Raw genomic sequence first — 22,671 nt, forward strand, 5'->3', positions numbered from 1 at the left:
TTATTCTTTTCAAATTTCTTGATCCGTGTTTATTTCTGACGTTGCCATTCCAACATTGCTGCTGGAGCTCCGCCAGGACAGGTGTAGCGCTCCACCAGTTTAGTCGCCGTGTTTGAAGGAAGCTCGTGGAGCGCCGTCCCACTCGTAAAGCATGGGTGGGGCAGCGTCATTATGTGCTGCTCCCTCGCTGTAGGAGGGATCGTTGCACTTCAGAACTAGAAAACATCCCACTGAACGATCGTATTGATAAACCGAAGCAGCACCTCTTTAGCTGGGTCGTCAGAACAATGAAGAGACGTTAACTCGGTGAAATAACCAGCGTTTTTCAGTTTAATCTGACTTTTCTACATCACAAAGGAACTAAAAGTGTTTCTCAACACTTTCACTCAAAGACAACAAACATCTGATAAAGTTCCACCTATCGGATGACGACACGCCAACTGTCAATTCTTTAAAGATTTTATTTAAATCTGGTTTCAATCACATATCAAGAGAAATGTTCACATTTAAATATATTCAGAGCAAACTGAAACAGGTCCACACTAAAATCACATTATTGCACAGCACCCAGTTTGGTTCTTGACTCCAGTTTAAGGTGACCAGCTGGCTCTGATAAAACCGTTGCTCCTTCTGTCCGGGTCTGAAACATGCGGCAGCTGCCATCAGTAGTACTGAGGGTACGTCTGGTGAGTCCCGGGGGGTACCCGGAGGTGAGTCGTGGGCGGCAGCAGGACTCCCGGGAGGCCGCCGTGCTGGTAGAAGGAGTCCAGGGGCAGAGGGGAGGCGGCGGTCAGGGGAGAGCCGTACTGGAGGCCGTGAGGGCGGAGGTAGGAGACCGGGGCAGCGGTCTCCGGCTGGTACGGGGTGTAGGGCCCCGGCCGGTACGCCTGCAACTCGGGGTAATGCATGAAATGAGAGGCGACGCTGGCCTGACAGGCGTGAGCCAGCGCGTCCTGCACCGTCCTCTTTAGCTTCATCCGCCGGTTCTGGAACCAGTTCCTGATCTGAGAGCAGCAAAAAAAACGGAATATGTAAGTATTTAAAAATGTGATCCTAAACAAAAACTGTAGATAAAAACGGTTCATTCTCAGGCCCCGTTTACACATAGCCGGGTATTTACAAAAACGGATATTTCCCCCTCTACGTTTTGAAAAATTCCATCGTTTACACGAGATTGTTTTCAAAATCTCTTCGTTTACACGAACCCGCATAAATATGCTGTTAAGGGGTGCTATGAGCAGCCAAACCTACAGGGGGCAGTGTAACGAGAAGCGTAAAGTCATGCTAGCCAATCAGAGTCCTGGAAAAAAACGTCAACAAATGACACGTGTGAAGCCTGAATAATATGGTTCCGCGTTAAATCGACGGCGTAGCCTACGTACGGTGCGCGTCGCCGCGTACCCTACGCCGTAGGCTCTGCGTTGGTGTAACACGGAACCATAAATCAGCCTGGACTGCCAGTTACTTCCAAGACGGAACGAGAGTCTTTCGTTTGGAGTGACAAAGTGGAGTCACATTTAAGTGTGACTTTAGAATATAAAACAATGCAAGAAAATATTGACGGTGGCCAAACAAATTGTAAACACAGGTTGCACACATGACGCTGGTGACGTTTCTGTTGCATAATGTGACGTTCTGAAGCCCAAATCTCCGCTTTCCTCTGTTTAGACACAAACGTGAAAACTTTGGCCGGAGTTTTCAGAAATGATCATTTTTGGTGACTTTGAGCTCCGTTTTCGTGTAAACGAACGGCCAAAACGCATGAAAACGCGTCCGTTTTTGCTCCGTGTAAACGGGGCCTCATTTCAGACTCCAATCTTAAGGCCTGAATCCAGTTTATAGCGTGGTTGACAGACGGGGCGTCATGAGTGGGCATGGCCCAGTGTTCCATGTTTACCTGTTTATCGGACAGGTTGAGCTTCCTGCACAACTCCGCCTTGTCCTGCGTTCCCAGGTAAGCGTTTCTTTTGAATGCTCTCTCCAGGATACCGATCTGCTCCGGTGTGAAAGCCGTGCGCGGCCTCCTTCCCACCGCTGGGGATGGCGGTGACGCAGAGGCGGAGTCAGCATTTGCAGAGGGAGAAAGTGAGCGACCGCCTTCACTCTCGTAACCAGACGTCTCCTCCTCGGTGCCGCTGCTGAAGTCGGCCTCAACCACTGGAAACAACATTCAAACCTTTTAATTTCATGTTAAAATCAGAACTGAATATTTATAACCACTCTATTTAGCAATCCCACGTCTGTCCACACGAGTGCAGCAGATCTGCCGATACTGTTTAATGACGTGTTGTGATAAGCTGCCCCCTGTGGTCAGAAGTGGTTGGGATGCATAAAATGGCTTCAATGACCAAAAACACCCATAAAAAAACTAAAATGTTTATCACGGTTAATAATTTTTATATAATTAGTTTTAAAATATTAATTTTTGAAAAATATGCAAACTAAAAAAATTCTTAAATATTTAAAAATAATAAACTATAAAAATAAATGTTTTTAAAAAGTTTTAAAATTATTTAATTTAAAGAATGAAAGCATAACATAATATTTAAAAATTAGCTGTAAAATACTTTACACCACATTATTTGGTCATACAATTAAAAAACAAAAACAAAAAAGGAATATTAGGAGGAAAAATAATCTATTTTTAAAATGTAAATAAAAAACTCTTAAATACAAAGACTGACTCTGACTAACTGGAAGATTTAATAAAATATCTTAACCACATAAATAACAAATAAAAAAAAATCTTTATTATATCAAAGAAAAACCTAAAAAGTAAAAATAAAATCTTTAATTTAAACTTTAAGTCAGTTGAAGATCCCTCCTTTTAATTACAAAAAGAATGTATTGATATTTCAGTAAAAAATAGAACAATACATCAGAAATTATTTAAAATCATCTCCTCTGAATGAATTTTATAAATTTATAAACCCTGCCACACTGTGAAACACTCGGTTCGGCTTGGGGTGATGAGGTGAGCGGAACAAATAAACGGAAACCGAGGGAAAACTGAGGTTTGGGTCTCACCTGGATCGTCGTTGGCAGACGTCACGGCATTCTGCCGGTGGACCCCGATGTCCCTCTGCTGCTGCTCGGATGAACATCCCAGATCCTGCCTGCGATAGAATCCCGGCAGGCTCTCTGAATCGGTCCCGCAGGCCTCTGGTACTGGTACCGGTGGTGCTGGCTGGCTACTCTGGGCCATCCACTCGATGGAGAAGTGTCCTCTCATGGCTGCCTGGTGCTGAGCCTTAAATCCTCCACAAGTGTCGGGTTCCTCTCAGAAGTCCTGTCACCCCGTCCTGAAGATGCAAAATTGTGACTGCCGCCGCCACCGGCTGCCTTTAAAGCAGAAATCCCACCTCATTCCAGCCTGAAGATCAAAGCTGCGTCCCCCCCATCCCCTCCCTCACTTTTCACAACTGGAGTAATTAAGACGTCCCATTCAGTCTCAATGAGGCTGTTACAGCCAGGCTCCAGCGAGTCTGGGAGGACCCCCCCTCAGACTCCTCAACCCTCCTCCTTCCTGCCTCTGAAACAGATAAGAGAGACTCACCTCAGCCCCAACCGTCTGCATGTCCTCCGCAGCCACATCCCCGCCGTAAACATGAGTGGGCTGAAGGTTTTCCACCCAGGATGGGGGAGGAACTCCTCCAAATCTACATCCAGCTCCTCTGAAGTCCTGACACAAAACATTTACAATTCAAAAATCAGCCAACTCTGTTTTCAGTGTGAAAACCAGAGCTGGAGTCTCAGCTGGCGGTTCTGGTCTCAGGCCGCGGACTGATGGACAGAACAGAAGACAGCTCAGGAAGGCCCAGCTGCTCGTCACGTCCGGTTAATCAGGAAAAACTACTTGAAGATGACGTTTCCTGCAGCTTCAGGTGAAAAGGAGCCTTCAGGTTAATAAACAACATAATGAGAGCTGAGTGGTTTAGCATTCAGACGAGAGATAATCCTGGATGATCCTCAGATTAAAGGCCAGCTGTGACGGCTGATAGAACACGCACACACGCAGACACACACAAACACACACACACACACACACACAGGTCTATAACCTTCAGAAAAGTAGTATGAAAGTTTGTCCACATGACAAACACCAAACAAGAGTTTGTAAAAGTGTAAACTTCTGTTTACCAGACAGTAAAGATTTGAGTCCAGCAGCTGCGTCCTCCTGACGGACAACAAGCCCTGAAGCATCCAGACTTTTACTTTACCACAACTCCATGTCCAACAAGAAAGAAACACAGATTTCATTAACAATAGAACAGATGTATCAGAGGTTTGAAGTGAGGAACGGTCCTGTCTGTCTGCCGGGACATGAGCAACAACAGGCTGAAGGGAAAGCATCAGGCAGGTCAGGGACACCATCAGGGAGAATCAGAGAAAACATCAGAGAAACTGTTTCAGATGAATCGTGCTCTGTGTAAAACGAAGAGCTTGAACATCTCACCATCTGCAGAACTGCAGAGAATCTGGAGAAACCTCTGTGCACCGTGAACATGATCAAACGTCAGTGATCCTCAGGTCCATAGACATGCTCCTGTCATGGAAATCACTGCTCCCATCCTGAAACTTCCCTTTGTCTTGTTATCTATCATTCAGCAAGACGATGTTAACTTCTTCACAACTGGAGTTGTAAAAGCAGCAACACTTAGGCCCCGTTTACACGGAGCAAAAACGGAGGCGTTTTCATGCGTTTTGGCCGCTCCGAAAACGGAGCTCAAAGCCCTCAAAAACGATCATTTCTGAAAACTCCGGCAAAAGTGGAGATTTTCAAAAACTCAGTTTTCACGTTTGCTTGTAAACGGAGGAAAACGGAGGAAAACGGAGATTTAGGCTCAGAACGTCACATTATGCAACAGAAAAGTCACCAGCGTCATGAGTGCGACCTGTGTTTACAATTTGTTTGGCCACCGTCAATATTTTCTTTTATTTTACCTGTTTTAAATTCTAAAGTCACACTTAAAAGTAACTCCACTTCTCTGTCACTCCAAACGAAAGACTCTCGTTCCGTCTTGGAAGTAAAGCCTGAATTATGGTCCCGCGTTAAATCGACGCAGAGCCTACGGCGTAGGGTACGTGGCGATGCTCACCGTACGGCGCGCATCGCCGCGTACCCTACGCCGTAGCTCTGCGTTGGTGTAACGCGGAACCATAAATCAGCCTTAACTGTAAGTTACACGTGTCATTTGTTGATGTTTTTTCCAGGATTCTGATTGGCTGGCATGACGTTAACAGCGTTGTTATGCGGATTCGTGTAAACGAAGAGATTTTGAAAACGATCTTGTGTAAACGGTGGAATTTTTCAAAACGTAGAGGGGGAAATATCCGTTTTTGTAAATACGGCTATGTGTAAACGGGGCCTAAGTCTAAAAACGCTGATAAACTTCCTGCATTAAAACCAACAACCTTAACAGATCAGACTCTTCATTAGATACAAGTAAATTTTTTTGAATGCTCCCTTTCGGCTGCTTTATGCACAATCTTGGAGTTTAATTCAGTGTTATGCAACATTTTATGAACATTGAATCTAAAACTAAAATCACAGAAAAGTTCCTCCTCAAATCAGGTCGTTTGTCTTCGAGCAAAACCGTAAATCTGCTTTGCAGTTTTAGTCATCATAAATAAATACATTTCAGGAAGCAGCTCCAGAGTATCGAGGCTCTAGATGTGAAACAGGAACCTTTGCCCAGAGGAACTTAAAAAAGTAAAATCCATCAACATTATTTAAAATGTGGTCCATTTGTTCTCAGAAGTTGGTTAACTTGGTTAACTGTTGTCTATGTTGGTTAACTGTTGGTTAACCAGCAGTTCAGTTGTGGCTAGCAGAGCAACAACTAGTCCAACGTTACGGTGTGTTTTTCACTTCACCATTAGAGGTGAAAATGGTGTGTAAATGGTGTGTGGGTTGAGCATTGAGGGGTTTAAAGCGTTGCTATTGATGAGATAATGAGGGAATAACCTCCGACTGGTAACATTCTCTGCAGCTCTTTAAACCTCAACGTTGGCTCCAGGAAATAAAACATTTCTACCTTCTTATATTAGTCTTCAACTTATAGAAATGTCAACACAGCTTTAGGATCCACATATAGCAGCAGGAACCCTTATTACATGGTTCCTGTCTGACGTCATCAGTGTCTCCTGGTTCTGGAGGAGTTCTGGTCCGTTCTTCTTTCCTTCTTTGCTTCAGGTCATCGAGGCTTTTGGACGTTCACGTCTACACGGGTCTCTGAAGTTCCACCACGGCATCTCAACCTGGTTAAGGTCTGGACATTGACCAGGTCGTACCAGAACCTTGATTCTTTCATTTTTCATCATCCTGATGTAGATCTGCTGCTGTGTTTGGATCATTTTCTGTCACATGACTAGTTTCAGTCGAGCTTCAACTATTGAACAAGTACGATGACAGGTGAACTTAAAATATAATTCCACTTTAAACATACTAAGTACAACATGATTCAACAGCAGGACACTGGAATTGTTGTTTCTGGTATGACTTTGATTTGATTTGATTTGATTTGATCTTTATTCATCTTGAACAAAACAATAAAAAAAAAAACACACCATGCATCAACAACAATAATAAAGCACAACCAGTTTTGTTCAAGAAGGGACAGGAAGAAGCAAATGCTTATCTAGTCCGGCCCCTTCTTGCAATATAAGAATATCCGATAGATAAAAGAATAATAATAGCAATAACAATAATAATACTAATAACAACAATAATACATATATACAGTATATACCCTTCTTCTTGACTTATAAAAAAATATCAATATAAAAGTAATTAAAAGACAAGTGAGTCAACAATAAAAGTAGCTAAAACGAAAGGCATCAAGCACAGTAGAGAAGAAAAAAAAGTCAATGAAAAAAAAACAAAAAAACAATCACCACAATAAAAGTAGCTAAAAAGAAAGAAAAGCATCATGCACAGAAGAAAAAAAAGACAATAAAAAAAAATAAAATAAAAAATCATGGTCATTATAACATCAAATGTTGGTAGTTCAGTATGAGAATCTGCTTATAGCAGCGTTTGAATAGCCTTATGTTCTTGCAGACCTTCACACTTTCATCAAGGTTGTTCCAGAGTTCAGGACAGATATCCTCACATGTGTCTCTGGAGGACTCTGGTCTAAAATGGAGGTCATGGTCCCCTCAGTGACCGGCAGATTTCCAGGTCCAGACCATGATCAGGACCTGAAGGAAAATCCTATGCTAGCAATGAAGGGGTACTTAGTATTGCCCTTTTTTCTCATCTTTTATTTTTCTTTTGTTGAATAAAAAAATGACAGTAAATAAAAATCTGTGTGCTTGTTGGTGTATCAGCCAACGAGGTCACTTAGACCGAGAAAAGACCGTGAAGTGGTTTGGAGACGACCCCGGCCCCGGTTTGTTCCTCCATAACCGGAGCGAAGGGACTCTTTAAGGCTGCGACACACTTCTGGGTCCAGATCTCAGCCGTTCTTGTCCTCAAACATGCCGTCCGTTTAACCGCATGGACACAAACAGGTGGAGCATGATGTCTTTGTGTGTTAATGCCCCTCATCCATGACGATGGGGGTCATCCATCCTCGCCGGCCCCTGTCCGGGGGCCGCTGCTGTCTGTGGGGTAGCGGCCCCCCGCTGGGCTCCTCTTTGATTGGCTCCATTCAGACCCTTTCATCTCTAATGGGCCCGTTTGCTGCTCTGTTATGGACACAAACACATCTCGACACCCTCCTCCCAGACCCAGACTCAGACCCTCCTCCCAGGAGACATACGTCCCAGCAGGCTGAGATCTGGAGGTCATCTTTGTATATTTGACTCTTTGTGATCCTCAAGCTGAGTCAAACTCTTCTCAGTGAAAGTCTTCCTCTGGAGAAGTTAGAGTTAAGGATATGAAATCTTTCCTAAACAAATAAAATATGTACATATGTAATGTAAATATGTAATATGATACTGAAATTAACTGAGGATAGTAATTTCTGAGAAGGGAGAACGGGTAGGATTAAATAAGCATATGCTTCTTTCTACTCCTTTTTGGACATGGTAACATTGTTTTGTTTTATTTATCTATTTTTTTTGTTGTTTTGACTATTTTGTGTTATTTTATGTTTTCCCATGTTCGGAATAAAGCTTTCATTCATTCATTCATTCATTCATTCATTCATTCATTCATTCATTCAAACTACATTCATGTCTGTGTTTGTTTGATGCTCTTGCGTTCATGTCTGATTCCAGCTTCTCAGACTGAAGGTTTCAACGATTTCAGTGGAAAACTGTCAGGATTTATCTTTAAAAACGTGAACTGCACCCAGACAAATATAAATGTGTCGCTAAATTTCACTTCAAATTTTCTTTTATTTCTTAAATTTGAGAAATATGAGGATGGTCAAGAATTAAAGGAAGAAGTTGATGTTATTTCACATTTTCAGACTAAAATAATCAAAATTAACATTTTAACGTTGATCCGGTTAACAGATCCATCCACCGTAAACGTTGATCCAGTTAACACTGAACCGGTTAACAGATCTGTTAAGGTTGATCCGGTTAACAGAAACATAAATGATCCGGTTTATGGATCTGTAAACGTTGATCCGGTTAACGGATCCGTTAATGTTGATCAGAATAACAGATCCGTTAATGCTGATCTGGTAACCAGGTCTGTTAAAGTTGATCTGGTTAATAGATCCATAAACATTGATCCAGTTAACAAATCCATTAACGTTGATCCGGTTAACGGATCCGTTAACGTTGATCCGGTTAACGGATCCGTTAACGTTGATCCGGTTAACGGATCCGTTAACGTTGATCCGGTTAACGGATACATTAACATTGATCCGGTTAACGGATCCGTTAACGTTGATCCGGTTAACGGATCCGTTAACATCGGTCCTGTCCGTGTGGACGGTGCAGCAGCAGCAGACGACTCAGGATGTGGCTCTTTGAAGCCGAGTGGATTCCTGTATGCAGATCAAGGTGCTGATGACGCCTAATAATCATTGATCTCCACTGCCGGCAGGCTCCAGCAGTTGCCCGCCCCGTCTGTAACACAGTCAGTTAAGACCTCTTCCCCTGTCCCATTGATCCCTATCAACCTCATCAAAGGCTCCCGGGGCTTTGATGGGGCCGGCAAGACTGGTCCCGGTGGAGGAGCAGGCCCTGCGACTCCCCTCATCAACCCGGAGACACGGGGGACATCTACATTTCTGATAATAATCAACATTAAATGGATCAAATCGGGTCTTAATGTGCAGACAACAGCTGAGGTCTCATTGTTCCTTAAATGTGATGAACTATTATTAATAAAAAGTCCTTTCAGTTCAATTTCCTGTGAACGTACTCCGTGTAAACAAAGTTCGATGAACTCATAAAGTATTCGAGTCCTGCTTAGTTTCATTACTTCAAGGTTCTTTGATGTCCATTTAACAAATCAGCAGTTTAACAAAACTGAAGCAAAAACAAACGCATCAAATCCACCGAGCCAGATTATTCACGTCTTCTTTGTTTCATTTATTTAAATAGTCTCCTCTGTTGTCTCAAACATTTATTATTTTTATTATGTGTTTGTGTATCTGATTAAATTCCTAATATAAGACACACACACATGCACACACAGGTACAGTAATACCCTGAAATAGCATAATAACTACTAATTAGTTGCTTTATCGCTTTGTTTATTTGCTAATTTATATATGTTTTTACTTTTTACACAATTTAATTGCTGCTCGAACCCGCGTGTCGTGTATCTACCTGCTCTTCATGGTTTTCTTGAATGATGGGTGATCCATGGGCGACACAGAGACCAAGTAGCTCCGTCTTTATCCAGACAAGCTGCAGTCAGGGGCGGCCAATCATCAGAACTCATCACTATTATTGATGAACTGATCATCATCACTGATGAAATGATCATCATTATTAATGAACTGATCATCAGCAGGTGAGCAGATGTTTTGTCAGTTTTTCTGGTCTGGGACATTCAGATGTGTGTTAACACAATGCCAGGAAGGAAGGACATCAGCAGTTTCCAGGAGAAAAACCCCTTCTGTCTAACAAGAACCTGGAAGCAGGACTGAGGTCCACAAACCTGCACCTGAACAAACCAGGAGACTTCTGGATCAATGTCCTCTGGACACAGGAGACCAGTGTGGACATGTTTGGCATTTATTTTTTACATTTTTTTTTTAGGATTTTGATATAGCTTATTTTGTGACAAATTGACTTGAATGTTTTATTTGAGATTTGCACAAATGTTTTGTTATTTGCACAACTGTCAACCTCAGTGGAAAAGTCTGCCTCTTACTGTCTACATTGTATTAATTGCACAGTGTATTTTAATTGAATTGTTATGCAGGAAAGGGATATTTGTTTTATTTTATTCAAGAAGCATTTTTATTCTATATATGCAGGCAGTTTATTTTTATTTCATTTGTTTTATACATTTTGATATTGTGCAGACCTCTGTTAATAAAGGAACCTGTGTGACATTTGGCACGAGGCTTTGTATTAAAACTGACTGTTTTTTTAAGGGTTTGCCTCAGAAAAAAATTAAGCTAACAGAGATGCTAACAGAGATGCTATGCTATAATGCTTTGGGGGAAACCCCAATTAAGGCACAGAAAAAATATCGAGATATATATCGAGTATCGCCATTCAGCTAGAAAATATCGAGATATGACTTTTGGTCCATATCGCCCAGCCCTAATATATATATATTTATTGTGTAACACAATCAAAAACATTTGCTCCAAAAACCCCCGCCATAGATCTGCTGTAGTGTCTAATATTATTTCCTTAAAAACCATAAACAACAGCTGTACCCATTGGACGGTACAGCCTTGATAAACATGATCTAATGTAACCATAACAATGATCTGATTGCAGTAGGGGTTCGTATTACATGATCTGTGGGGTTGCTGTTGCCGTGGGGATGTGCAGATAAGACAACGAGGACACTGCTGAATGCAGGTCACGGTCATGCAGGTGTGTTTGTGGCAAGACGCTTTAACGGCTCAGTTCCTGTAACATGAAGGTTTTAAAGGCTCCACAAAGAAGAACGGTGTCACTAGTAGAACTTTACATTTGAACTGAACCCGTTCTCACTGATCACATTTTATTGTTCAGTCCAGTCATGTGGATCAAAGTCTGAATGACACGAGATGTCAAGTACTCTCATGATTCAGGGCCTTCATGAGTGTTTCCTGGTTCTTCTTCCATCGCCACTTCAGGTCATCGAGGTTTGTGGACGTTCACGTCTACACGGGTCTCTGAAGTTCCACCACAGCATCTCAACCAGGTTCAGGTCTGGACTTTGACCAGGTCATTCCAGAGCCTTGATTCTTTCATGTTTCATCCTTTTGGTGTAGATCTGCTGCTGCGTTTGGGGTAATTTCCTGCCACATGACCCAGTTTAAGCCAGTCTTCATCTGTCAGACAGATGTCCTCACGTGTGTCTCTAGAAGACTCTGCTCTACAGAAGACTTCATGGTCCACCCAGGGACTGATAGGTGTCCAGGTCCAGACCATCACCCCTCCACCACCGTGCTTGACAGTGGGTCTGAGGTGGTTCTGCTGGTTTCCTCCAAACATGGTTCTGGACATGAAGACCAAACATGTCCACGTTGGTCTCATGTATCCAGAGGACCTTGTTCCAGAGGTCTGCTGGTTTCTTCAGATTCAGGTTTGTGGACCTCAGTCCTGCTTCCATGTTGTTCTAGAGGTTTTCTCATGAAACCCTTTGAGACCAAACGTCCTGGTTCAGTCTTCTTCTAACTGTCCTGGACTTGAACACTAGTGTGCTCACTGAGGTCTGTAGGCTTTAAGGTGGAACTGTTTTTGTGTATTTTTCTGATCATCACAGTTTGATCTTGGGGTAAATGTGCTTCTTCTACCCAGGAAGGTTGAAAACCATCTTAAATGTTTTCTCACTGTTTGGAAATGGTTTTATAACTTCCCAGTCAGATGTGCAGCAATAAAGACTATTGCTGATGTCTTTCCTTATTGGCATTGTTTTAAAATACGCATGAATGCTTCAGACCACCAAACTGACAAAACATCTGCTTTTATAGGAGCTCTGCACACCTGCACACACTGCTCTTTTTGGCTATTAATATTTATATTCCTGTATCAATGGAAATAACCGCCTGTGTTTCTTTAGTTGCCCCTTGGTGACAAATAAAGTTGTATTGAAATTGATGATCAGTTCATCAATGAAGACCATTTGAAGCACCTGCCTGCATCTCCTAAATCCTGTAGAATCAGTAAAGGGCTACATAGGATTACCCAGATGACTTATCTTTTCGTTGGCCGTGAGGTTTGGTGTAACTTTTGTTCAATAACGAGCAAAGTTACACGTTTGTGTTCATCTGAGCATGTTTTTGCCTACAACTGAGACACAATATTAAAAGATGTGGCGCTAACCTTTGTAAATGACAACATGCAGACCTCAGGGCAGCGGTGAGCATTTCTGCAGCCAACAACCTGCCGTTTGTTTGGCTCTAAATATCTGAGGAAGTTGAATCTCAGGGTGTCGAGCTGCAATAAATTAATCCAGTAACCCTTTATTTGAAAATATCAGTCTCTCAAGAACAACACAAGGTGTGCACATGAAAGCGAGTGCATCACTTGCAGATGCAGAAGCGAGGTTGCAGTTCTTCATCTAGTGTGTTCGTGTAGAGGCCCTCAAACCTGCATCTGTTCAGGAGGAAGCCAGCTGTTCTTTACCTCCAAGGTTGAGGATGTGCAGCCACATACTCCTACAGTCTCTCAGTTATACTTCTGGGTTTAGTCTGGTGGACTGATGAGATGTTTACATCCAGACTCTGCAGCAGAAAAATGTCACAAAGGTCTGAAGGTGTGAATGCAGCAGCTCCGTTATCACGTGTTCTGGCCAGTGCAGTTTTTTCAGCCGTTGTTCCTGAGAGGAAAAAGACGTGTTGGAGGCCACGGTGAGGGAAACCAGCTGTTCTGACCTCCAGGCTTCTGCAGATGAAGACCAGATGAGGAGGTTGCAGTGATGGCTTGGAGTCCAGTCTTCCGATTCTGAACTTTTCAGAAAGGTTTTTACTGGAGTTCACCCGTACAGACTGATCCTGGTTCCGGTTCTGGCCCGCTGCCTGTGCATCACAGTCCTGGCACAGTTCTGGTTGGACCTCCTGCTGGGGCCTCTCAAGCGTTCCTCTCTGATGGAGGGATGAACTCCAGACCAAGATGAGCAAAGATCTCCTCCTCTGATGCAGCTCTCAGATATGTTTTCTATAAGCAGAGGAACTTAAACATGAAGCAGACTTGTAAAAGTTAATCAACCTTTTAATCATATTCATCTGATCAATGTGGGTCTCAGTATCAATGATCCCGGAGCCAAGGAGGAGAGAAAAAAAACCATACAGGCGATACAGCTGTGATCCCCATCATTGATGATCAGATCACCATCATTGATTAACTGATCACCATCAGATGTGCAGACTATAAAAGCAGATGTTCTGTTAGTCTGGAGCGGTCTGGCTTGTTTAAACACAATGCCAAAGGGGAACTACATCAGCAACAGTCTTAGGCCACGTTTACACATAGAATTTACAAAAGTAGTAGTATTTACAAAAACTGATATTTTCCCCTCTACGTTTTCAAAAATATCCTTGTTTACACGAACCCGCATGAAAACGCTGTTACGGTGCTATGAGCAGCCAAACCTGCAGGGGGCAGTGTAACGAGAAGCGTAAAGTCATGCAAGCCAATCGGAATCCTGGAAAAAAACGTCAACAAATGACACGTGTGAAGCCTGAATAATATGGTTCTGCGTTAAATCGACGGCGTAGCCTGCGTACGGTGCACATCGCCGCGTACCCTACGCCGTAGGCTCTGCGTTGGTGTAACGCTGAACCATAAATCAGCCTTGACTGCCAGTTACTTCCAAGATGGAACGAGAGTCTTTCGTTTGGAGTGACAAAGTGGAGTTACTTTTAAGTGTGACTTTAGAATATAAAACAGGTAAAATACAAGAAAATATTGACGGTGGCCAAACAAATTGTAAACACAGGTCGCACAAATGATGCTGTTGACGTTTCTGTTGCATAATGTGACGTTCTGAGCCTAAATCTCCGTTTTCCTCCGTTTTCCTCCGTTTACAAGCAAACGTGAAAATGGAGTTTTTGAAAATCTCCACTTTGGCCGGAGTTTTCAGAAATGATCGTTTTTGGGGGCTTTGAGCTCCGTTTTCGTGTAAACGAACGGCCAAAACGCATGAAAACGCCTCCGTTTTTGCTCCGTGTAAACGGGGCCTTAGAAAAGCTACTGTTGTGGCTCATGAATTTCTTCAGTCAGAAACATTTATTCATGAGTGGAAAACATTCAAGACACCGTTGGTCCACCCCGGACCGGACACTCCAGCAAATTTACACCAAGATCAGAGCGTGTGATGATCGGAGGAAAACAAGAAAACCAGACAGTTCCACTCCAGAGCCTCCAGGTCTCTCTGACTGAAGATCGCCTGCCTGATTTTTGTTTCCGTACTCGCTGATACTGAAACCCACAACAGTCGAATGATTCTTGTAAAGCTTTTACATAAAAACACACCCAGGGGGTTGAAAGTGGAGGTGACCTTGGTGCATGACGTTTGTTACCTGTGTGTTGTCATACAGAGCATGGCTGCTCAGGGACATGCCTCTTTCATACCCCGCCCACCGCCGCAGCTCCCTCTCAAACAGCTGCAGAGAACATCAAATCAGTAGAAAGAAACCTTAGAAATGTGGAAGGAAGATGTTTAACATTTAAAAAAAGAGGACAGAGGTCTATCGTCACCTTGGATCCGGTCCAGCCCAGCAGCGCAAAAGCAAACTGGCTGACTGGAGAGACGACCAGGTCCACTCTCAAAGCTCTCCACAGTCTGCGAGTGGCAGGTTTTGTCCGCTCACGTTTCTCATTTGACAAGTTTTTTTCTTCAGGTTCTCCCTCCTGTGGACCTCCAGCTCCTGGTTCTCCAGTCTTGGCCAGTTTAAAGATGGCAAAACATCTCTCAAAGCGGTCCATGTTGGAGGACGGCCGACCAGGACCATCTTTAGACTCCAGGTAGGAGTTCCCTGTGGTTTTCTGGTACAACAGCAATCCCTGTTCAACACAGAGGGACGTTCTTGTTTATCAGGGACCTGGTGTGGTTTCCATCAGTGCAGCTGCTGTGGTACTGTGGGTAAGTCCTCTAGCACAGATTTAGGGAAACTACAACTCCTTTAGCTTTTAATATTTCCCTGAATCTGAAGTACACCCAAGAAGTAACCACCTGGGACAACTACTCTGACTAAATGTGTAAAACTTCCCTCTGATGTTCAACCTCCTGCAGACATTCAGATGTAGGGGTGGGCAAAAATATCGATATGGCAATATATCGCGATACTTTTCCAGCCGATTCAATATCGATATTCAAATTTGAATATCGATATTTTTTATTTTTTTTTTCTTTTTAATATTTTTTATCCCCGATTTTTTCCCCATTTTATCACCCAGTGCTCCTACCTAAGTGCCAGTCCTGGGCATTGCCACTCTCTACCAACCCTGGGAGGGCCCTGCACTGAGCTCCGGTTTTATTTCACGTTTTATTTCATTTTATAATTTTTTTTTATATAACACAATTGCCTGTCCTTAAAAAATGAAAAATAATGGACAGAGGTTTATTTATTTATGGATTTATATCTATACTGACTGATCACTGTGCCTGTCCTTGGTTTTAGTACCATCTTTCTTGTGTTTATTATCATTGGCCACATAATTAAAGCAACCTCATACTAAATTTAATGTTAATTTCATATAATGTAAATAATATGAAAAACATATGCAAATATGTTGTAACTTTAGCTTGTATAGTTATAATAAAACATTGTTTTGACTCAGTTTGTCCCATGAATTGTCACTATAATCTGATGAACGTGCAACTCGGATTTTAAGATCCATCACTATCATCTGATGTACATATATACAACTTGGATTTTAAGATGTGTAATGCATTTTTAAATTTTTCGGTGAACTATGTAGAATATAATAATCGGGATATCGCATAATCGGGATATCGCAATGTGTATCGTATCGTGGCTCAAGTATCGTGATGCGTATCGTATCGTGAGGTCCTTCCCAATACCCACCCCTATTCAGATGTGCTGATGACAATGTCATCCACCGCCGCTCTAGAAGAGCCATTATCAGCTCTCTTTTCCTAGTCATCACTTCTGCATCTAGTCCCACAGCGAGGACTCTTGGAGTTATAATTGATATATTATTTTAAGAAGGAGTTATATCAATAAAGGTAATTGATCTTAAAATTGTAATTACTACAAAAACATAAGCCGCTCATCAACACACACTAAAACGCTCCACCTTATTTAAACGTACCCGCGATTCCAGCCAGGAGACCAATTTGGGCATCAGCCCCACCTCTCTGCCCTCCTCTGGATGAGTTATCAGGAAGTCCACATCGTGGCCCGTCATCTTCCCTCTGCGAAAAGAATCATGTTTTATTCAACCGCTGCTCTAAAGTGTGAGGTTCCTTCTCCTGAATAAAACTCCAACGCGTCGGTTGTAACGGCCTCACTAGCACACGCGTGAGAGCGCGTCTGCTGCCGTACCTCCTGAATCCTCCGGTCAAAACCGTCTGAGCTCCTGGTAACACGGAGGTCACGGCTTCCTCCACGACTGCCCTGATGGCGTCGGCCTCTGCCTTCGTGACCAGCTGGTTGATGTCGTCGTAATGTTCCAGACCTGCGTGATGATTAAATCTTTGCTTTACCTGCCACAACTACAACATATTTGACAAGAGAAGAAGGAAAGTAAGCGTTTTGTTTCCATCAAACATAACCTCAGGACACAAACAAAGGCGGTTCAGGGTAGGGCTGGGCGATATATCGAGATTTTAATATATATCGATATATTTTCAAACGCGATATGGTACGAGACAATATCGTTTATATCGATTTAAAAAAAAAATATATATTATTATTATTTTTTATTTATTTTTTTTTTTTTTAATGATTTTGATATAGCTTATTTTGTGACAAATTGACTTGAATGTTTTATTTGAGATTTGCACAAATGTTTTGTTATTTGCACAACTGTCAACCTCAGTGGAAAAGTCTGCCTGTTACTGTCTACATTGTATTAATTGCACAGTGTATTTTAATTTAAATTTTATGCAGGAAAGGGATATTTGTTTTATTTTGTTCAAGAAGCATTTTTATTCTATATATGCAGGCAGTTTATTTTTATTTCATTTGTTTTATACATTTTGATATTGTGCAGACCTCTGTTAATAAAGGTACCTGTGTGACATTTGGCACGAGGCTTTGTATTAAAACTGACTGTTTTTTTAAGGGTTTGCCTCAGAAAAAAATGAAGCTAACAGAGATGCTATGCTATAATGCTTTGGGGGAAACCCCAATTATGTCACAGAAAAAATATCGATATATATCGAGTATCGCCATTCAGCTAGAAAATATCGAGATATGACTTTTGGTCCATATCGCCCAGCCCTAGTTCAGGGGCAGCGGGTCACCTCACTGCGCGGCCTCTCAGCAGAATAATGGCTCTCCTCCTGGTTTCATCAGCACTTTTACAAGGTCTTTCATGGTTTCCATCTCCTTCCCGAGGGATTTGATGACTGTGGGTTCTGATGTTGTTTATATGTCTGTATTATTGTGTGAACTGACAAACGCGGGACCGTCAGACATCTAGAAACTGTACCCAAGGATAAACCAGACTCCTGAAGGTCCACCATTACTTTCCTGATGACTTATCTAACACGTCGCGTCACAAGCACCTTGTGTTACATCAAAGTTGTAGTTGTTGCATCAAACAGTGGCGATAAAGGAAACAGCTGAAATAAGACTTTTCTACTCGCTGAAGCCGTCTGGAGAGTCATGACTGAGAGTTTAAATACACAACATCAAAGTTGTATGCACATTTTTGTCATTGCATTTTTGCTACTGCGTTTATGTTTCTGGCTAGCTTGACTTCAGGAGAACACAGAACAATTCCAATGTACCTGTGTCCTGTTCAAGGACACTCCTGCACCTGTCGGGGCTGGAGATCGATCCAGCAACCTTCTGGTTGGAGAGCAACCAACTCTCTAATGTAAATGTCCTTTGAACCAAAATAAATAGTCTATAGGCTGTTTTTAAGGAATAAATGGGAACATACCAGCTTGTTGAGCTCGATTGAGCATTTGTCCTGAATCCCGTAACTGCTGAAGGTCGTGTATCCCGCCTCTGATCCATCTGTCAGCTGTTTTTGCTCCAACTCCAAAAACACCCGTCAACACCTGAAACACAGAAGTAAAAACTCTTCTCCTTTACTCAACATTTCAAAATGTTTAAGGTTCATTTAACCGCCTGAGTTCATGTAAATTACGATAAGTACCTCAACATTAATGATGGACCAAAACTCCCACGTGACAGTTCGAAACTGAGTACAACTATTTACCTGAGAGAACCCAAACACAAATACAAACTTTTATGAGAACTTTGTTGTTTAAATGAAAACAAACCAAAGAGTTCCCAAGCAGCAGTGCTCAGGTAAATCTCTGAAAGTTAGTAACATGGAGCTCATGGTCCACTCAAGGTGTCCAGGTCCAGACCATCATCCCTGTGTGGAAACGTTGGTTGCCATGGCACCATCAGCTTAAGATCAAAACGGTCTCAAATTATTTATTTCCCTTCTGGTATTAATAGTCTTATTTTAATGTGTTATGCTTGTAAATGATAAGTTTCACTGTATGTTGAACTCAATAGTTTTAGAAAAGCTTTTAAACCTTTCTAGACAGAGGGGAAGAGACAACTGCTTCTCTAAGACAGCGGCTGATGCCTTTCCTTCATTGTTCTGTTAACATACCCCTGAACGCTTGAACCAGCAAACATCTGCTTTTTTATAGTTTGCAGTTCTGCTGATGATCAGTTCATCAGTGAAGATCTTTTAGGTTTCATATTTGTTTCTTCACACCAACAGTCAGATGATTTTAATTAGAATCCTGGATTTAAACAAGAGACGCTGACCTGTGCTTGACTGCATTAAATAAATAATATTTTTATCAAAAGAAAAAATGCAGACACTCTGGTGTATTGAAAAAAGTAAAAAAAAATACTTTATTTTATCATGGGATACATCTAAAAAACACCAACGCGTGTCGGGTTGATGATATGATATATCATATACATCCTGAGGAACACGCGTTGGTGTTTTTTAGATGTTACCCATGATAAAATAAAGGTTTTTTTTTTAACTTTTTTCAATCCACCAGAGTGCCTGCATTTTTTCTTTTGAGTTCACTGTTGCACCCATTGCAAGAGCACCGATGGTTGTAGAGACACCAGCAGCGCTCCTGTTATTCTGTTTTTTGTGCACTGTTAAATATTCTTTTATGTTTGTTTGTGTAAATTTTGTGTCTCCTAGAAAGAAAATGTATCATCATCTGGAGTTTAATTTGAAAGTTGAGTCATGTACCTGTTGTCCTGGCCTCGTTTTAATGGACTCATTCACAGCAAGAGCTGACTTTTGTTCTATTTAGTAATCAGTTCTTCAGTAACTAGATCTTTGTTCATTCAGAAATAAGGGTTGAGCGCCCTCTCCGGGTCAGGGGGGCAGGTCCTGCCCCAAGTGGAGGGTTCAAGTGTCTCCAGGTCGGGGATCCACTCACAAAGTCAGATAGATGTAGGATTAGATGTAGAATTAGTGTGATCTGGGCTTTTCCTCCTCGTTGGTCCCTCACTTTATATGTTTTTGGCACCTGTTGAGGTTTCAAAATGTCCATAACTAAATCCAACAACCGGACCCACCTTCAGCGCTCTGAACCGCCGGGACTCTCTGGTCGACCGAACCTCGGATGATGCTCCGGTCTCCAAAACGTCCTACAAGACATCATCAGAACAGGATGACGGAGTCTGTCTGCAGGTGATGAACGAAGGTGCTTTCAGCATCACTGACTCGGATGACTCTGAGCGAGTGTTCTCCCAGACACGGCAGCCCTCGGAGCTGCGCTGCGCTGGTCACCGGCGCCGGCAGCGCCTTCAGGACGGCGGCGGCCCGCCGGAACGCCACTCCGCGCCCGTCGTCGTCGCTGAGCTCCGCGTTCTCGGCCAGGAGCGACAGAGCTTCCTGAGACACGGAGGAGATTTATGAGACATGGGGTTTTCAGACAGGGTCAGATGTGCGTCTGGTGGTCGTAGGGGTCGTACGGTGAGGGCGGAGTTAGGGTCGACCACGGTGGTCCTCCTTTGACAGGCGTAGCTCGGCACCGAGAACACGACCACCTCCGCCGGCTTCATCTGCTGCTCCTGAAACACACAACCGTCAACGAAACACTCTATTTGAGTTCATAGCTAAGACATTTGAGACCAAAAAGATTCCTAACTTCAAATAGAAGTTTAATGTCAGCAGTCACATGTAAGTTGCCGTATTTTACTGTAACATGTGTTGTCTGTTAAACTCGTTTGACTGTGGTCAAGAAATAAAACCTTAGACCACTACACCGGCATAATGAACCTGGATAAAGTAGAAGCTGCTGGATGGACGGATGGTTGTCACTGTTTTTAAGTATTGTAACTTATTTACTGGCACTGTTTTGTGAGCTATCTTGCATTGTCCTTCTATTTCTGTTGTTGTTGCTATTTTGTTTTGTCTGTAACTTTTAAAGCTACCATTTTTGGTCAGATCTCCCTTGAAAAAGAGATCCTAGATCTCAATGGGACTAACCTGGTAAAATAAAGGTAAAATAAAAAAAATAAAATAGGATGGCACCTGTAGAGCATGTGTGTCCAGTATGTCCACCGGTTGGCCTGCACGCATGCTCTCCGTGTACCAGCTGACATCCAGCAGGTGAGGCGTTGACAGACGTCCCCCCGCAGATCTCACCGCAGGTCCCTGAAGGTCCAGACAGGTCCGGACCTCTTCAGCAGAGTTGTTTTCAGAAACAACATGTGTGACTTTTTCACTGTGGAGAAGCAACAGTCAACAAACCAGCAGAACGAGCAGATCTGAAGTACAACAGTATGAAATGTGTCCACGTGAGGCAGGAAGCAAAGTAAAGTACTGCTCTGTAACCTTCCCTAAATCCCCTCAAAGTGGAGACATGTCTCTGTCAGACAATAGAAGCACAGTTTTCTTGCCAAAATAACTTGAAACAACAGAAATGTCTCCGGATGCCTCATCGAATCCTGAACTCACACCAGAGAAGGGCTTACAAAGATACACAAAGCTTATTCGGCTTTGACTTAACTGCATTTTTAATTTCAGACTTGTCCACCAAATAATACACTGTGTGAAAGATTCATTTCAGACTTTTAAATGTTTAACAGATCCCTCTCTCACCTGAACAGATCCAATCTCCAGAGGTGTCAAGTAACAATGTACAAATACTTTGTTACCTTACTTAAGTAGAAATGTTGGTTATCTATACTTCACTGGAGTAATTATTTTTCAGACGACTTTTTAGTTTTACTCCTTACATTTTCACACAATTATCTGTACTTTTTATTCCTTACATTTTAAAAACAGCCTCGTTACTCTATTTCATTTCGGCCTTTAACTATCCAGTTAAATTGCTCCATCCGGATAGAGTGAATTTGGTTGTGGTTGTTTCAGATGTTCTTGTCCAGTTTTGTTCTAACATCCTCAGATTCCTGCAACTAAACTTGGATGTACATTCCAATAAAGGTTAGGATAAATGATAACATGCCTCTGAAGTTTGACTTTTTGCACCATTACAATACTTATAGGCAACTAGTCATCATATCTCCTGCTCTCTGAAACACATGTTAATGCTCAATAATACACATATATGGTTCTTTAATATATTTGCATTATACCAAGATGCATTCATTTTCAATGGCTTTTGTCCTTAATGGCTTTTTTCCCCCTTACATTACTTTTACACTTAGTTTTGAAACCAGTACTTTTATACTTTTACTTGAGTAAAAAACTTGAGTTGATACTTCAACTTCTAGAGGAGTATTTTTAAACTCTAGTATCTATACTTCTACCTGAGTAATGAATGTGAATACTTTTGACACCTCTGTCCATCTCTCACCTGAACAGATCCTCCACCTGGAATCCTTTCCTTCGTCCGAGCTGAGAGAGGAAACTCCTCCGACTCGCTCCCATTTTTCTCTCCACCAGGAATAAAACCACCTGAGGGAACTTTGTTCGGTCATTCCCAGTGTTCCCGGTATCCGAGGAGCCCAGTTTTCTTCGCTTCAACGGAATCATAGTTACATAAAAAACGGTAATTTGATAGAAAAATAACTTCTGGCCGATGCGAAGCTCCGACTCTTGAATTCTGGCTCGTATTTAAAAATCTGTTGACGTAAAACACAGAGCAGTGTTGGGGAACCAACTGTATTTCCTGAAAAGTCGGTTCGTTGAAACCGGGTCACATTTCTGTAGAAAACCCACGACAGAAACAGCTGTGCTGCAGCAGGCGCTGCACCAAAATAGTTCCGACTGGAAACGGAGCGCCGTGAAGAAGAGTCCCCTCTGAAAAATAAATAAAACCCATGTGTCAATGAATACTTTTGAGGGGGCGATATAATAAATAATTTGAATGGGAATAACTATCAGTAAAAAAATCAAAAGGAATCTATTTAATATAAATAAAAAAATTAAGAGAAACAAAAATCCAATGTATATAAAATGACACAGCGATGGATGGAGAAAGAGAGA

General features: G+C 42.2%; 2 protein-coding genes across 4 annotated transcripts; both read right to left on the minus strand.

The window, feature by feature from the left end:
• Positions 1-438: 438 nt before the first annotated feature.
• Positions 439-3,232, minus strand: ved (ventrally expressed dharma/bozozok antagonist). Its single transcript, XM_061733172.1, has 3 exons — positions 3,028-3,232; positions 1,898-2,157; positions 439-1,004 (listed from the first exon to the last, which is right to left on the minus strand). Exons 1-3 carry the CDS (start codon positions 3,230-3,232, stop codon positions 663-665), a joined length of 807 nt encoding a protein of 268 aa, XP_061589156.1. The 3' UTR covers positions 439-662.
• A 6,144-nt stretch (positions 3,233-9,376) lies between these two features.
• Positions 9,377-22,420, minus strand: polm (polymerase (DNA directed), mu). Of its 3 annotated transcripts, none has more exons than XM_061734005.1 (11): positions 22,040-22,420; positions 20,752-20,944; positions 20,190-20,288; positions 19,939-20,109; positions 19,791-19,862; positions 18,160-18,280; positions 16,593-16,725; positions 16,360-16,462; positions 14,782-15,087; positions 14,604-14,687; positions 9,377-9,819 (listed from the first exon to the last, which is right to left on the minus strand). In XM_061734005.1, exons 1-11 carry the CDS (start codon positions 22,216-22,218, stop codon positions 9,703-9,705), a joined length of 1,578 nt encoding a protein of 525 aa, XP_061589989.1. In that variant the 5' UTR covers positions 22,219-22,420; the 3' UTR covers positions 9,377-9,702. The 3 variants fall into 3 exon arrangements, with proteins under 3 accessions (XP_061589989.1, XP_061589990.1, XP_061589991.1); XM_061734006.1 differs by lacking the exon at positions 9,377-9,819 and adding an exon at positions 10,452-13,239; XM_061734007.1 differs by lacking the exon at positions 9,377-9,819 and adding an exon at positions 13,183-13,254.
• Positions 22,421-22,671: the final 251 nt, after the last annotated feature.

This window comes from Cololabis saira, chromosome 11 (genome assembly GCF_033807715.1).
Source record: "Cololabis saira isolate AMF1-May2022 chromosome 11, fColSai1.1, whole genome shotgun sequence".
In the NCBI taxonomy this organism is placed as follows: domain Eukaryota; kingdom Metazoa; phylum Chordata; class Actinopteri; order Beloniformes; family Belonidae; genus Cololabis; species Cololabis saira.